The sequence below is a fragment of the Podarcis pityusensis genome (genome assembly GCF_964106645.2).
Source record: "Podarcis pityusensis genome assembly, chromosome: 4".
Classification (NCBI taxonomy): Eukaryota; Metazoa; Chordata; class Lepidosauria; order Squamata; family Lacertidae; genus Podarcis; species Podarcis pityusensis.
In genome coordinates, this window is record NC_138027.1 from 2959318 (window position 1) to 2976417 (window position 17100).

General features: G+C 46.7%; 3 protein-coding genes across 5 annotated transcripts in view; all 3 read right to left on the minus strand.

The window, feature by feature from the left end:
- Positions 1 to 9598, minus strand: part of LOC308475228 (uncharacterized protein) — a 28512-nt gene extending 18914 nt beyond the window's left edge. Inside the window, exon 1 of the mRNA XM_081002248.1 lies at positions 9523 to 9598. The gene's annotated coding sequence lies outside the window, so the exon portion shown is untranslated. The remainder of the gene's footprint in view (positions 1 to 9522) is intronic.
- Positions 1 to 17100, minus strand: part of LOC308475072 (uncharacterized protein) — a 296536-nt gene that overhangs the window by 262468 nt on the left and 16968 nt on the right. The window contains exon 1 of one of the 2 annotated variants that reach the window (XM_081001888.1): positions 88 to 140. The exons of the other annotated variant lie outside the window; for it this stretch is intronic. The gene's annotated coding sequence lies outside the window, so the exon portion shown is untranslated. Of the gene's footprint in view, positions 1 to 87; positions 141 to 17100 lie in introns of those variants that run through there. 2 annotated transcript variants of the gene reach the window in all.
- LOC308475068 (uncharacterized protein) overlaps positions 3007 to 17100 on the minus strand; it is an 82467-nt gene continuing 68373 nt past the window's right edge. Inside the window, exons 5-6 of one of the 2 annotated variants that reach the window (XM_081001865.1) lie at positions 7201 to 7327; positions 3007 to 5503 (exon numbers count right to left, since the gene is read on the minus strand). In XM_081001865.1, coding sequence (XP_080857991.1) covers positions 3360 to 5503; positions 7201 to 7327 — 2271 coding nt within the window. In that variant the 3' untranslated portion in view covers positions 3007 to 3359. The remainder of the gene's footprint in view (positions 5504 to 7200; positions 7328 to 17100) is intronic. The other variant, XM_081001866.1, reaches the window with a different exon arrangement.

Below are 17100 nucleotides of genomic sequence, written 5' to 3' on the forward strand. Positions count from 1 at the left end.
CTGCAGGAGCAGATCAGGCCCCCCAGGCACCCTCCCCTGCTGCAGCCCTGGGACCCCCACCAGATCCCAGAGAGAGAGGAGACTCACCAGATCCCAGGAGGGGACAGCTAGGCAGCCCTTCCAGGAGAGGCACCAAAGCATGAAAGGACGGGGGAGGGAGGGGCCTTGGCTCCGGAGGATCTGCCCCCCCCCTTGCTTCCTCTCTAGGAAGGCAGCTCGGTTCCCTTTAACCCTTGCAAAGCCCAGCGCGCCCAGCTGCCCCCTCCGCGTTTTTCTCTTTTGCGCGCATTTCACACTTCCAGAGATGCTTTTTGGGGGACGCCTCTCCTGCTTTCCTTTCCTTCTGGCGTTTCCAGCTAGGCTAACATTGGGCCAAGACCAGATACATTGTATCCGCTTAGAATTGACACTTTCCCTGTTCTCGGGGGGGGGGGGGGGAGGTTCCCACGCTTCTCCTGCAAAAGGAGATGAGCTCCTTTTCTGGCAGTTGCAATTCCCCCCTTCGCCTGTTCATAGCACTCCCTCAACGGGCGGGTTTTGCAATGTCCTGCTGCGGAAAATTTCTTGTCACCACCCCCCTTAAATTATTAAAAGAAGGAAAAATAAGATACTTACAGTTGCAAGTGTTATTTTCTGGTTTATTTACTTAACATTGTTAGCATAAGCACTCAAAACATCCCCCCCCCCCGCACGTCATCAAAATCATTTCCATTCGCTACTGTGTTTTCAGTTGACAAGATGGCTAAGCCAGAGAGCTCAGCTTGACTCATAGTGGACCTAAGATAACTCTTGATTAATTTTAGTTTTGAAAAACTTCTCTCACATGATGTCTAGCAATGTAAACTGAATTTTAGAATAACTATTCAGAGATTTGAATTAAGGCTCAAAGCAAACAGGAAATTGCCCTAAAATGGCAATATATACATATATTTGTAATAATAATAATAATAATGTTGTTGTTTAGTCGTTTAGTCATGCCCCACTCTTCGTGACCCCCTGGACCAGAGCACACCAGGCACTTCTGTCTTCCACTGCCTCCTGCAGTTTGGTCAAACTCATGCTGGTAGCTTCGAGAATACTGTCCCGCCATCTCATCCTCTGTCGTCCCCTTCTCCTTGTGCCCTCCATCTTTCCCAACATCAGGGTCTTTTCCAGGGAGTCTTCTCTTCTCATGAGGTGGTCAAAGTATTGGAGCCTCAGCTTCAGGATCTGTCCTTCCAGTGAGCACTGGGGGCTGATTTCCTTCAGAATGGAAAGGTTTGATCTTCTTGCAGTCCATGGGACTCTCAAGAGTCTCCTCCAACACCATAATTCAAAAGCATCAATTCTTTGGCAGTCAGCCTTCTTTATGGTCCAGCTCTCACTTCCATACATCACTACTGGGGAAACCATAGCTTTAACATAACAACAACAACAATTTATTATTTGTACTCCGCCCATCTGGCTGGGTTTCCCCAGCCACTCTGGGCAGCTTCCAACAAAATATTAAAATACTATAGTCCTTTAGATATTAAAAGCTTCCCTAAACAGTATTTACCTTTTAGGCTGTGTGCCTGTTTCGGCAATTCACATAAGCCTCTAGTAAAAATATCATATATGGAAATAACAGGAGTTATACAAATGGGTCTTACTCAAATGTGTCAGAAAGCTACTTTGCAACTACTCACTTCTAACCTAGGACTGCATCTTCTGCAAAGAGATAGAGCAGCTTGAAGCCTATCTGCCTACTAATAGAACCACCTTGTGCTAGTTAATGTCACCCTGTACAGCGGCTACACCTTGTGTTCATTGACCTGACGCTGAAGTCCACAAAGTACCATATTTTTCTGTGTATAAGTCGCCCCCATTTATAAGACACCCCCTACTTTTAGGGACCCCAAATTTAGAAAATGGGCATATGCACTATCCATGTATAAGACACCCCCAGATTTTTAACCTTATTTTTAAAGTAAAAAGAATCTAGTCTTATACATGGAAAAGTACAGTACTTAGTACTTCAGTACTTAGCAAGTGAATATAAAGTAAAGCACCAAGGACTTCATGCCTCTGTAGACTAATTGCCACACCCATGAAAAATAAACTCTATACATTTACTTGAAAATTGCATGCCTAATGGTACCTGTAGCATAGTTGATTCCGGTGATGCCCCCCAAGTTACTCAAATTGAGGGTCTAAATACAGGGGTACCTCGGGTTACAGACGCTTCAGGTTACAGACTCCGCTAACCCAGAAATAGTACCTTGGGTTAAGAATTCCATCCAAAACATGGGGAGGAGAGATTTCTCTAGCTTTACTTGTTTTTGAGAAAACTTTTAACCCAGGGGTCGGCAACCTGTGGCCCATGGGCCGCAAGTGGCCAATGGGGGTAGTTTAAATGGCCCACGAGCCGCCAGCCAAATCGAGCTGCCCGCTCAGCAAGTCCCCATGCACTGTGCTAAACCGGCACAGCGCGGAGTGGGGACTCACTTCCGGAAATCGTCTGTGCAGACGCAATCCAGCCCACGAAGCGATCTCCGCGGGAGTGAACCGGCCCAGGCGAGGTAAAACTTGCCGACCCGTTTTAACCTGTATGTTTATGTTGTGAACCACTGTGAAATCTTCAGATGGCCGCTGGAGAAAGCGCTGTTCTCACCTGCCTCCCTCCTGCGCCCTTTCAGGAGCCCAGAAAGGACTATTGCCCGGCTGCTGCTAAAACCAAGGGCCCATCTAGCCTTGTTCTCACAGTGGCTGATCAGGTGCCCCAACAGGAAACACCCAAGCAGGATCCGAGCACTAGAGCCCTTTTCTTCCCCTCCTGCGATTTCCAGCAACTGTTTTTCAGAAGCTTGGCTGCCTCTCCCTGTGGAGCCAGAGCAGAGCCCTCTCCTCCTCCTCCGGGAATTTGTCTAACACTCCTTGAAAGGCACATCAGTTGGTGGCCTCATGACCTTGGCATCTATGGCTGTGTGTGGGTTAAGCTATAATTAAAAATGATAATAATTAAGAAGAATATTGACAAACTGCAACTGAAAGCAACCAAGATGGTATTATTTTATTTATGCATTTATTTAATTTCGATACTTCCCTATACCAGGGGTACCAACTTGAATAAAATATAGAAGGGGTTTAGTGAGCACCACCTCACATAATCAGTCACATGCTGTGGTGTGTGCATGCCATTTGAATGCCAATGCCTATCAACTGGGGGGTGCCCCCTCAAATATTTTATTGGGGGGGGGCAAAGACCCCTCGGCCTCTACGAGTTGGCTCCTATTCCACAGGTCTCAAGATGGTTACAAGATAAAATAACAATATGAAAACAAAAAACACCTCCCCAACATGTAATCCCCACCTCCCTATCACATTTTTAAAGGATATTATTACATGTCAATCAGCCAAAGGCCTGGTTCAAGAGGTGTGTTTTTCCCTAGTGCTGAAAGCTGTACAATGAAAGCTTTTTCATCCTTTGTATGAATTCTTTGATGGCAGATGAGATCAAAGCTGTCCCTGAAGCTCTTTCCACATTCCACGCACTGATAGGGTTTGTCCCCTGTATGAATTCTTTGGTGGGAAGTGAGATTGGAGTTCTGACTAAAGCTCTTTCCACATTGCACACACTGATAGGGTTTCTCCCCTGTATGAATTCTGTGATGGGAAGTGAGATGGGAGGTGGCACTGAAGCTCTTTCCACATTGCACACACTGATAGGGTTTCTCCCCCGTATGAATTCTGTGATGGGAAGTTAGAGAGGACCTCTTCCTGAAACTCTTCCCACATTCCATGCACTGATAGGGTTTCTCCCCTGTATGAATTCTTTGATGGGAACTGAGTTGAGAGCTGTCCCTGAAGCTCTTCCCACATTCCACACATTGATAGGGTTTCTCCCCTGTGTGAATTCTTTGATGGGAATTAAGAGAGGAACTGTCCCTGAAGCTCTTTCCACATTTCACGCACTGATAGGGTTTCTCCCCTGTATGAATTCTTTGATGGGAAGTGAGATCAGTGCTCCGAAGGAATCTCTTTCCACATTCCACACACTGATAGGGTTTCTCCCCTGTATGAATTCTTTCATGGGAAGTGAGAGAGGAGCGATCAGTGAAGCTCTTTCCACATTCTACACACTGATAGGGTTTCTCCCCTGTATGAATTCTTTGATGGGAAGTGAGAGAGGAGTTCATACTGAAGCTTTTTCCACATTCCGCACACTGATATGGTTTTTCCCCTGTATGAATTCTTTGGTGAGAAGTGAGATGGGAGCCCTGAGTGAAGCTCTTTCCACATACCAAACAATTATATGGTTTCTCCCCTGTATGAATTCTTTCATGGGAAGTGAGTTCAGAGCTCTTCCTGAAGTTCTTCCCACACTCCATGCACTGATAGGGTTTCTCCCCTGTATGAATTCTTTGGTGAGAAGTGAGATGGGAGCCCTGAGCGAAGCTCTTTCCACATTCCAAACAATTATATGGTTTCTCCCCTGTATGAACTCTTTGATGGGAAGTGAGATGGGAGCCCTGAATGAAGCTCTTCCCGCATTCCACACACTGATAGGGTTTCTCCCCTCTGTGAATTCTCTTATGCTTAGTGAGATCGGATCTCTTACTGAAGCTCTTTCCGCATTCCACACAATGAAAGGGTTTCTCACCCGTATGAATTCTTTGATGGGAAGTGAGATGGGAGCTATGAGTAAAGCTCTTTCCACATTCCACACACTGATAAGGTTTCTCCCCAGTATGAATTCTTTGATGGGAAGTGAGTGAGGAGCTATCAATGAAGCTCTTTCCACATTCCACACACAGATAGGGTTTCTCCCCTGAATGAATTCTCTGATGCTTAGTGAGATCAGAGCTCGTACTGAAGCTCTTTCCACATTCCACACACTGATAGGGTTTCTCTCCTGTATGAATTCTCTGATGGGAACTCAGAGAGGAGATTGTAGTGAAGCTCTTTCCACATTCCAAGCACTGATATGGTTTCTCTGTTGTATGAATTATTTGATGGCAAGTGAGGTGGCCACTGTGACTAAAGCTCTTTCCACATTCCCCACACTGATAGGGCTTCTCCCCTGTATGAATTCTCTGATGGGAAGTGAGATGGGAGCTCTTACTGAAGCGCTTTCCACATTCCATGCACTGATGGGGTTTCTCCCCTGTATGAATTCTTTGATGGGAAGTGAGATCAGAGCTCTGGCTGAAGCTCTTTCCACATTCCACACACTGATAGGGTTTCTCCCCTGTATGAATTCTTTGATGGGAAGTGAGATGGGCTCTCTGTCCGAAGCTCTTTCCACATTCCATGCACTGATAGGGCTTCTCCGCTGTATAAATTCTTTGATGGGAATTGAGAGAGGAACTCTGACCGAAGCTCTTTCCACATTCCATGTACTGATAGGGTTTCTTCCTAATGAGATTTCCTTGATGGGAAGTGGAACTGGAACTTTTTCCATTTTCAAGATATTTATACAGCTTCTCCATTGTTGGGATTTTGTCATGGTCACTCTTGTTCTTGATTTCCAGTACATCACTATCTGCAATAAAGAGAAATGGATTAGAGCCTCAGGGAGGAATTAATGTAGAATACTTGTTAAAACTGGTCAAAAAGAATGTTGAATCCATACCCTGAAAACGCAGTAAGGTAAAGGTAAAGGTAAAGGTAAAGGTAAAGGTAAAGGGACCCCTGACCATTAGGTCCAGTTGTGACCGACTCTGGGGTTGTGGCGCTCATCTTGCTTTATTGACTGAGGGAATCGGTGTAATAATAATAATAATAATTTTTATTTATACCCTGCCCTCCCCAGCCAAGGCCGGGCTCAGGGTGGCTAAGAAGCAAAAATAAAAACAAGTTGAATGAATACAACTTAAAAACAAGATTATAATACAACATTAAAATATTGAAACGTTAAAATATTAAAATGCAGCCTCATCACAGGAGGAGAAAGGAAAAAGAAAGAGGGTGAGGGAATCAAATTGGCTCCAAGCCAAAGGCCAGGCGGAACAACTCTGTCTTACAGGCCCTGTGGAAAAAAATCAGATCCTGCAAGGCCCTGGTCTTATGAGACAGAGTGTTCCACCAGGCCGAAGCCAGTGTTAAAAAGGCCCTGGCTCTGGTTGAAGCCAATCTAACTTCCTTAGGGCCCAGACCATTAGGGTGTTACTATTTATGGACCTTAAGGTCCTCCATGGGGCATACCGGGAGAGGCGGTCCCATATGTACGAGGGTCCTAGGCCGTGAAGGGCTTTAAAGGTCAAAACCAGCACCTTAAATCTGACCCTGAATCCACCGTGAGTCAGTGCAGCTGGAAAAGCACTGGGCGAATATGCTCCCATGGCAGAGACCCCGTGAGGAGCCTTGCTGCAGCATTCTGCACCCGCTGGAGTTTCTGGGACAGCTTCAAGGGCAGCCCTGTGTATAGCGAATTACAATAGTCAAGCCTGAAGGTGACCGTCGCATGGATCACTGTGGCCAGGTCGGGGCGAGAAAGGTAAGGGACCAACTGCTTGATGTGGCGAGGGTGGAAAAATGTCGCGTACAGCTTCCAGGTCATGTGGCCAGCATGAGTAAGTCGCTTCTGGTGAACCAGAACAGCACACGGAAACACCATTTACCTTCCCGCCAGAGCGGTACCTATTTATCTACTTGCACTTTGACGTGCTTTCGAACTGCTAGGTTGGCAGGAGCTGGGACCGAACAACGGGACCTCACCCCGTCGCGGGGATTCGAACTGCCGACCTTCTGATCGGCAAGTCCTAGGCTCTGTGGTTTAACCCACAGCGCCACCCGCGTCCCTAACGCAGCAGTTCACATTTTAAAACAGCCAAACACCTTTGTCAGGCAACCCACTCTTGGGTTGGTGGAGAGCAAAGGTTATGGAATCCCTTCCATTTCCAACATCACTCTTCTCTTTGGACAACCAAAGACTGACAGGAGCAAAAACAAAAAGTTAAAACCTGACAGAAGCTACTTCAACTTCCCTAACAACTCTGAAGTTTACAGTTAACATGGCCTCGATAGTTCAGACCAGCCTGATCCTTGTTTAAGAAGCTGCAACTGGAGGAAGATCATTCACAGAAAAAACAGTAATTTACTGTTCAAGGTTTTTTGTGGGAATATTGTAATCCCAGGTGTTGTATGGGGCGCTGTTGAATTCTGTGAAAATATATGAGGTTCATCACAGACAGCTGTTTTGAATTTAAAGAGATATTATGATCCCACAGGGAGCCTTACCAAGAGAGGCCACGATCCCACAATTCTCCTCCATGACCTCCTTATGCAGAGCTCTCTGGTCAGGATCCAGCAACGCCCACTCCTCGTCCGTGAAACGAACAGCGACATCTTCAAAGCACACTGGACCCTAAAAGAAAAAGGGAAATGTCCTCCTCTGAGACAGCAGAAATATAATCTGCTACACAATGCTCTGTTGTTTCCTTCCTGTAAATTGTGGTGTTGTTTCAATAGGATTGCTTTGCTGCACATTTTAAATATGGATGCTTATTTTAACGCTTTAATGGAATTATTTAATTCTGCATTTTAATTATGGGTATTGGTCTTTGTGCAAATAGGTGGTACTCCACCTGGTGTTTTTCAAGTCATTCTGCCTACGCAAGCATCCAAGTTTCCCAGATGGAAGGATCCACTTTCTCCTCTCCTCGTGAGTTGTTCTGGAGAGGTTTCATCCCAATGCTCTAAAGCCAAATTAAAGGGGTTCATGGGGGCATGGAGAGGGGGAGGAATGGGGGGCAGGCCCCATTTTGCAGTGGACAGGGCTGGGTAGGTGAATCCTGGCCACTATTTGTTATCGTCTGTCCACTGCTTAGAAGCCTATTTTAGCATTCAGTGATGAATATAGAAATACAATAAGCCTAGTTTGGATGGCCATCTGTCTTGGGTGATCTAGCTGAGACTCCTGCAATGCAGGGGGTTGGACTTGATGACCCTTGGGGTCCCTTTCAACTCTAGGATTCCATGAAAACAGCAACTACAGATGAATCCTACTGGCGACATTCAGAAGCCTCGTGTCACAGAGTTATCTGAGCAGGAAATCCCACAGTTCACAGCTGGAGTTAACTCTTTCTTAGCAAGAACACGATATTCACAGACTTGGCTGATTTTCAGGCCTAATGAGAACAGCAGCTCATTCTCTGAGGGTCTGCCAGTTTGTATTGTCAAGTCTAGGTGGAAGTTTCTTTAGTGTGGAGGTATATGAAAAGTAAGATTAGGTAGTTTGTTTAAGTGGTCTTGTAAAGAGGTGCTCTGTTGAGTATTCTGTTGGAGAGGTTTGCTATGAAGTGATGTTTTCAGGTCTTGGTTTATATATTTGAGTGGAGTTTAAGATAAGGTAACGTAAGGTAAGGTTTATAAGATAGCTGTTTTGATGAGTGAGTTGCGTCTTTTCCTTAACTGTGTCAGGTTTCATAGGTACTGTTTTGTTTTATAATGTGAGGGACTACATTTGAAAAACGTGAGTTGGCTTTTTAGGAGTCAGGATGTTGTTCTGCTGCTCACAGAAGCATCTGGTCAGACTGTTTCGTCTTTGGTCTACCAACCAAAGGCTAGGATTTATTCTTGTCGAAGGAAAGTGTACATGCAATGTTTTTCTAGAGGTGTTTTGCATATCAATACTTCCTGCACCTAATAAATGGGGGGGGGGGGTTGTCAGTCTGCATTTATTAGTGCAGAAAGCATTGATCTCTTTCCTATTCTGATTAATGCAAGAGGGTTCTGGAAGCTTGTCTGCATAAGAGAAATAAGCAGAAGGTTCCTGATGTTTGGGTTATTCCTTCAGAGAAGCTGAGTACAGCTGGTTTAAAGTGGTTCTCTTATCTCTTCTGTCAAGGTCAGGCTGACTATAATAAGAGGCCAGAAGGAGCCTCTTTCTCTTTCGCTCTCTCTTCCTTCTGGTGTTCTGTACAAAGTATGCTGAGTGTGAAGGTTTAGACTTATTATGTTATGTAAGTAAAGTCGGCTGCAACTGGATTTCTTATGGACAGTGCCAATCTGCTAACTATATATTAGAGTTCTGCTCTGGATCAATACTGAGTCGAATTCCACGTCAGGGTCCTCCTCCACAAAATCAGCTGCTGAGAGTGAAGGCCTCCGGCTCCCCACAGCTTTCTAACTCCCCTCCTCTCTGGGGTTTCTTGCAAGCGATTGAGCAGTGCACCAATGTGCAGCCTGCCTTTGCTCCTCCATTGTCAGACGTCTCCTGGCTCTGAGAGACAATCAGGGAGGGTGGCTTCTGGCAGAAGAAGAAGGAGCCAATGGTGGCTCCTCCTTCTCCTGACCTGCCTCTCGACCTCCCTCCTCCCACTCGCCTCCTCCCTCTTCTGCCTCTGATTCTGCACTGCATTCTGCCACAGAGTCTCCCAGCTCACTAAGCCCTGTTACCCATTCAGATTCTGACACGTCCTCTTCCCAGGCTTCTCCCTCTTCTCCCTTTCACTGCTCATCCTTGTTCCACCTCCACTCCTTGGGCTCTGAGCGGTCTTCCGCTCCTGGTTCCCCGGCTGCTTCCTCCCACCACTCCTCTGTGCCCAACCAGTCCATGACATTGCTCCATCCCTCGGCCTCTGTCCCCACAAGGCAGCTTCCCCTGACCTGATCTGGTTCAACAGCCGCTGCTTCCCTTCTGCCCCCATGAAAAGGCGGATCAGGAGGTCTTGCCAGCATCATTCTGTCTCCTGCAAGAGAAAAAAGGTAATCAGGATGCCAGGAGTGCCTGCTTCTCTCACAGGTGAAACAGGGCATCTCTAACTACAAATGGGCCATTGAGAAAGCCTTACCTGCTGAGTGCAGTTGGACATTTGTTTCATATGTTTGTTGTGCATAAATATGTCTCTCCTGTTCTAGACCCTTGGCCCCAACAGTCACCCCCCCAAAGAAAAAACAAGATGAAAAGAACCCACAGATTAGTTGGGAAACCAACAAAAGGAGACCAAAAGGAGAAAACCCACCATTCACCTTACCCAGTGGTGTCTCTCTGGTGTCCAACGGAGGCCTCTCTGTCTCACAGGAATCCATGTTCATTTCTGCAAAATGATCATTTTCCTGAAAGACCAACAAGGATTCAAAACAGAGAAAGGTGAGAAATATTACAAAGAGAATGAAAAAGAAAAAAACTTTAAGAGTGTTAGATCTCATTCCATGGATGCAGCCCCAGAAAAAGGATAGGCCATCAGTAGGTCATTATGGGATGTTTTCCATCCTGTTTGGAGGCCTTGGGAGTATCCAGAGGAAAGTCTCTCTCACCTGCTTTCTCTCTGCCTGCTTTCTCTCCTCTGCCTGACTCAGGAGGAAACCTTCGGCCAGGGCCACCGCCTGGGAACTGTTCTCCGCTCCACACTCCCTCACCCAGCTCTCCATCTCCGGTGGAAGGACAGCCAGGAACTGCTCCAAGATCACCAGGTCCAGCATCTCAGCTTTCGTGTGCCTTTCTGGCTTCAGCCACCGATGGTCAAGGTGGTAGAGTCGGCTGCAAACCTCTCGGGGTCCTTTGGCCTCCTGGCAGCAGAATTGCCTCAACTGTTGGTTCTGCACCTCTGAGTGGAGGGTGTCTTCCTCTCCCAGGATCTTCTGCACAGAGTTTTCCCAGAATCCCCCACTGCTCCCAGTTTGGATGGCATGGCCTCTTCCTGTTCCAGGGCCAGCTGAGTCTTGCTCATCCATCTGTGCTGTCAGGAAGCCTCTGAGAGATGAGAAGGAACCCCTTGATCTTCTGCCAAGTTCTATCCGTCTTAATGAGAAGCTCTAGCAAATCCTACAAAGCAAATAAATTGTTCTGTTACAAAAGTTGTACAATATCAGGAGAAGAAAAAGGTTCCCTGAGCAAGCATGGATGAGTCTTGGAGGGAACCAGGGTAGGACTGCACCACAGCCCAGACTCTGAGCTATCTTTCTAAAAAGGAGGAGGAGGAGGAGGAGATGATGTAGGCCTCTAGAAGGGAGATTGTGGAAATGTGGAGGCAAGCGAAGAGATTAATGCGAGGGGACTCAGCCTGGTTGCTCCTTCCTTCCAGTCTATGCATGAAGTCAGAACTGATTGACAAGGGAGTCATTGGTGCCTTGTGAAAAATGACTAGGTGTGTTGATTCCGAATCTCCTTTCTTGTAGCTTGAAGCCATTGGTTGGAATCCTACCCCCAGGTGAGATGGCTCTCCTATCTCCTCTCTGTCTCCTCCTCTCCAACTAAACATACCCAGCTCCCCATAAAGCTTGGCTTGATCTGCTTGGCTGGCCTCCTCTGCCAATAAGGGGGCGGTAGAAGCAGAAAGAAAGGAGAGAAACAAAGGAAGAGGTTTGGGAGCAACCATTCATGCATGTTTCCTCTGTTGTGCAATGACGCTGACCCGTCTCACACACAGCAGAAGTAGTACAGGAGAAAGAGGAGGAGGAGGAGGAATAGGAGGAAGCAGCCTCTAAATAGGTAAAAATCTAATGTCATAATATATTAAGATTTAGGATTGGAATTAAAAAGGAGGGAAAGAAATTGCTGGGCTTACAAACTGAATTGGAATACAAAAGAGGGAGGTATGAGGAAGTCCGGGAAACAAGTAAATGTAAAAGAAGTTATGAAAAGACGGAACTATCTTTAACTGTTTTTTTCTTTTTTTTTCTTTTTTCTTTTTTTACTTTTTTCTATTTTGTATTTTGTATGGTGTATTTTTCTCTGTTTTTGTTAAAAAATTTCTTGTTTATTAATGTGATTTTATTATTTCTGAAACTTTAATAAATATTAAAAAAAAAAAAATAGGAGGAAGCAGCCTCAAGCCCTCCTAGAAGAAAGATTGCAATGCAAAATGTGGAGGCAACTGAAGGGATTTCTGGGAGCACCACAGCCCAGACTCTGAGGTATCTTTCTAAAAAGGAGGAGGAGGAGGAGATGTAGGCCTGTAGAAGGGAGATTGTGGAATTCTGGAGGCAAGCGAAGAGATTAATGGAGGGGACTCAGCCTGGTTGCTCCTGCCTTCCAGTCAATGCATGAAGTCAGAACTGACTGAGAAGGGAGTCATTTGTATCTTGTGAAAAATGGATGCTTGGCTCTAGTGGGGGTCCTCACCCGGGGGTCCTCAGGAATTGCTCCCCCCCACCCCCACTCCCCTGCTTCTGTCTCCTTTTTTGCACTTGGACTCTCTGCTGCTCTCCAGAAAGACTCCTGGGGTGGGGTCCCTTTTTCTTTGCTCCGAGGGCCAGGTATACATCTGGTCAACCCCCTGAGGGCCAAGTGGGTGGGGCCAAATACACCTCCCTTGAAATTTAGGCTAAGGTCCCTGGAGGCTCAGTGAGTAGCAGCACCCATTTCCGGCTGCTTTTCCAGCTACAATCCCTTTGGGGCAGAGAGAGGATGTGGTCCTGGGATGCCCTGCTCTGGGTGCGAGGGGATTGCTGCAGTGGCCTCCGTGGGGAGCTGCCCTGGGAGACACTGGGAAACTGGGATGCAATGCAGCAGCCAGACTCTGGGCTGGGATCCCTCTCTTTATTCCTGGCCTTTCTCTCCCACCTTTCCTTCCTTCCTCCCCATGGGTTGTTGTTTTTTTTTGGGGGGGGGGCTAGTCCACCTCCTCGTCCAGCTTTGGAAAACCATTTGCAGATGTTTCCTCTCTTGTGCAATGAGGCTGAGCGACGTCACACAGAGTTAAAGTCCCAGGGACTCCTTTGTTTAAAGAAGGGAGATTTTTTCTGAAGGGGGGGCGGAGGGTCAAATGAGTTTGGGATCCTCTGATCTGCAGGAAGGAGAGCGTGGCAGACCTGGCCCCTCCCTGGCAGGACCCTCTCCTCCCTGACTTGGGGTCCCCCCCTTGCAGGAGCAGATCAGGGCCCCCCCCCCGGCCCCCTCCCCTGCTGCAGCCCTGGGACCCCCACCAGATCCCAGAGAGAGAGGAGACTCACCAGATCCCAGGAGGGGACAGCGAGGCAGCCCTTGCAGGAGAAACACCGAAGCAGGAAAGGACTGGGAGGGAGGGGCCTTGGCTCGGGAGGACCTGGCCCCCCCTTGCTTCCTGTCCTCTCTAGGAAGGCAGCGCGGTTCCCTTTAACCCTTGCCAAGCCGAGTCCCTCCAGCTCAGCCCTCTCTCGCTTGGCAGAACCTCAGATTCTTATTATTTGTTATTGATTCAGGGGGGCAGCTGCCCCCCCCCCGGCTACGCCAATGCCCAGATATCCTTTTGGGGGTGAGGCTCTTGGCTGGACTCTGAGCATCTCCCTCCCTTGGCCAGAAACCAGAGGAAGAGCTTGCAGGGAAAAGGGCTTTGCAGGAGGCAAGGAAGCTCCTCCTAGAATTCAGGAGTGGAGAGATAGGAGGGGATCCCAGGGTCATCTAGTTCAACCCCCAGCAATGCAGGAATCTCATCTAAAGCGTCCATGGCAGATGGCCGTCCGATCTCTGCTTAGAAACCTCCAAGGAAGGAGAGTCCACCACCTCCCAAGGGAGACCTTTCCCCTGCCAAACTTCTCTTAGATGTCCCTCAAGGCAGCGGGTCCTGAGCTCTAGCCCTGCTGAAACCATTGCACTGGCTACCAAGGAGGAACCAAGCGAAGTTCATAATAAATAAATCCCATTTTCATCATAAATGAGTAATACTTTCTTGTGCATGCTTTTTCTGTCTAATAATTCTTATGCATGCTTGTTATGCTAATATACAAAAGTGTATCATTTCCCTTTCCAGAAATGCTGAATTGCTAATTCAAGGGACACTGGAGTCATTGCAGAGATGACAGGACAGCTTTCCAGATTAGTTAGCTGGGAGTGAGACAGTTGGCAGAGTGGCACTGGGCTCGCTAAGATGCCAGCTACTACAGGAATTGCTTTCTTGAGACATTTTAGGACTGCAATACCATTTTTTATTTTTTTGGGAAGATTCATTTTTAAGTCATGGCAGTGTGTGAGCAAATACTGCACATCTGTCAGGCTTTCAGGAGCAGGACTAAGGGGTGAAATGAAGCCCCCCAGATCCCAGGTCTATCTCCCTTCTTCCTTTTCATTATCAGTTCTTTTCACCTAAGAAATGGGAAGAAAGCAACTGCTCATGTTCAGCACAGGGTTTGTTGGGGTGGAGGTGACGATGGTATGATTTGTCAGCAATAAATATGATTTGTTCTTATCTGTAAGTGAAGCCGCATCTGAAACAATACAGAAGCAGTCAAAGGGAATTTCCTAGGAAGTCTTTTATTCAGTTTCACCTGCAATCATGTGTGCTGAACACACAGAAACTCACAGATAATGTGAAATTACTGGGAGTTACAGTCTCCAAATATGCAGATATGCAGATGACACAACCTTGATGGCAGAAAGTGAGGAGGAATTAAAGAACCTTTTATTGAGGGTGAAAGAGGAGAGCGCAAAATATGGTCTGAAGCTCAACATCAAAAAAACAAAGATCGTGGCCACTGGTCCCATCACCTCCTGGCAAACAGAAGGGGAAGAAATGGAGGCAGATGGTGACAGCAGCCATGAAATTAAAAGACACCTGCTTCTTGGGAGAAGGGCAATGACAAACCTAGACAGCATCTTAAAAAGTAGAGACATCACCTTGCCAACAAAGGTCCGTATAGTAAAAGCTATGGTTTTCCCAGTAGTGATGTATGGAAGTGAAAGCTGGACCATAAAGAAGGCTGATCGCCGAAGAATTGATGCTTTTGAATTATGGTGCTGGGAGAGACTCTTGAGAGTCCCATGGACTGCAAGAAGACCAAACGTATCCATTCTTAAGGAAATCAGCCCTGAGTGCTCACTGGAAGGACAGATCGTGAAGCTGAGGCTCCAATACTTTGGCCACCTCATGAGAAGAGAAGACTCCCTGGAAAAGACCCTGATGTTGGGAAAAATGGAGGGCACAAGGAGAAGGGGACGACAGAGGACGAGATGGTGGGACAGTGTTCTCGAAGCTACAAACATGAATCTGACCAAACTGCGGGAGGCAGTGGAAGACAGAAGTGCCTGACGTGCTCTGGTCCATGGGGTCACGAAGAGTCGGACACGACTAAACGACTAAACAACAACAACAGTCTCCAAATAACACTCAACACATGCAAGCAGATTAATGCAATAGTACATATGATTTCCCCACCTCCTTTTTAAAAAATTGCTTTTATTTATTTTCATGGTAGAAAAGATAATTTTAAAGAAAGCAATGGTACAACCATAAACAACAAATACCTTACCCTGATGAAATTGCAGACTTTCATCATGCCATGTGTTAAAGTTTCATTTGATTACAGTGGTACCTTGGGTTAAATATGCTTCAGGTTACAGACGCTTCAGGTTACAGACCCCGCTAACCCAGAAATATTACCTCGGGTTAAGAACTTTGCTTCAGGATGAGAACAGAAATCGTGCTCCAGTGGCACGGTGGCAGCGGGAGACCCCATTAGCTAAAGTGGTGCTTCAGGTTAGGAACAGACCTCCGGAACGAATTACCGTATTTTTCGCTCTATAGGACGCACTTTTCCCCCTCCAAAAATTAAGGGGAAATGTTTGTGCGTCCTATGGAGCGAATGCAGGCTCCTTGGCTTCAGCAAAAGCAACGCGAAGCCTCCAAAGCGCAGAGGGAGCGCTCCAGAGGCTACGCGTTGCTTTCGCTGAAGCCTGGTGCACACCGACCCCTCTTGCTCTCCAGGCTTCAGGGATAGCCGCCTGAAGCCTTTGGAGCACAGCGGGAACTCGGGTTGTGCTCCAAAGGCTTCGGGTTCCTTTTGCTGAAGCCAGGAGAGCTGTGGCTTGAAGCGCGACTGGCAGTGTCTGCGCAGCTTGCCCCGAGGCAGCTTTTTTTTTTTTTTTAAATAAATTTTTATTAATTTTCCAAACACAAAATAAAAAAAACAAACAATACACAATACACCAACATACAAACATATAAACATGTATAATTTCATAGCCATTTTTTCATAAACCTTACTTTCCGGACTTCCCCATACCTCCCCTTTTCTGCATCCTTGTTTTATATTTCTTCAGCAACTCCTCACAACTAAATATTCAATTCAATTTCTTTTAAGTTCTTCTAATATTGTTAATTACAGCTGCAATTCTCTGTTTCCCAACCCCTTGACATTTTAACATTCCTGAATTTTACAACAAGTTCTAAGATAAACTTTGAATTTCTTCCAATCTTCTTCCACTGTCTCTTTCCCTTGGTCACGGATTCTGCTAGTCAACTCCGCCAGTCCCATGTAGTCGATCACCTTCGTCTGCCATTCTTCCAGTGTGGGCAGTTGTTGTGTCTTCCAATACTTTGCTAGAAGAATCCTTGCTGCTGTGGTCGCATACATAAAAAACGTCCTGTCCTTCCTTCTCACCAATTGGCCGACGATGCCCAGGAGAAAAGCCTCAGGTTTTTTAGGGAAGGTCCATTTAAGAACCTTCTTAATTTCATTATAGATCATTTCCCAAAAAGCTTTTATCCTCGGGCAGGTCCACCAAAGGTGATAAAAAGTACCTTCAGACTCATTACATTTCCAACATTTGTTATTGGGCAAATGATAAATTTTTGCAAGCTTGACTGGGGTCATGTACCACCTATACATCATTTTCATAATGTTTTCTCTTAAGGCATTACATGCCGTAAATTTAATACCGGTGGTCCACAACTGTTCCCAGTCAGCAAACATAATGTTATGACCAATATCTTGTGCCCATTTTATCATAGCTGATTTCACTGTTTCGTCCTGTGTGTTCCATTTCAACAGCAGATTATACATTCTCGACAGATTCTTAGTATTGGGTTCTAACAGTTCTGTTTCTAATTTTGACCTCTCCATCTGGAAACCTGCCCCGAGGCAGCTTGGCCGGCCGGGTGGGCTGAGGGAACTCCTTGGCTATGCAGACAAAGTGCGGCATCACCGCCTGGTAGCTCGAGTAGATGCCCATCAGCTCTGTGGGCTTGGCGGCGGAGGCGGCAGCCATCAAGCGGGGGAAAGAGAAAAGCAGCAAAAAAGGGAACGCCGAGAAAGAGCGTGCATGCCAGAAAACCAGTGGCCCGAAGAGCTTGGGTCTCGCTTTGTGCTGCTGCTTATTCTTCGCTGCCTTGAGGCGTTTCTCTCTAATGCGAGGGAGACCCGGGCGAAAAAGGCAGGAAAGCCGCCGGAGGTGGGACGAGAGGGCGGCTTCTGCAGCTGAAAAAGCGCGCTGGGGAGGAG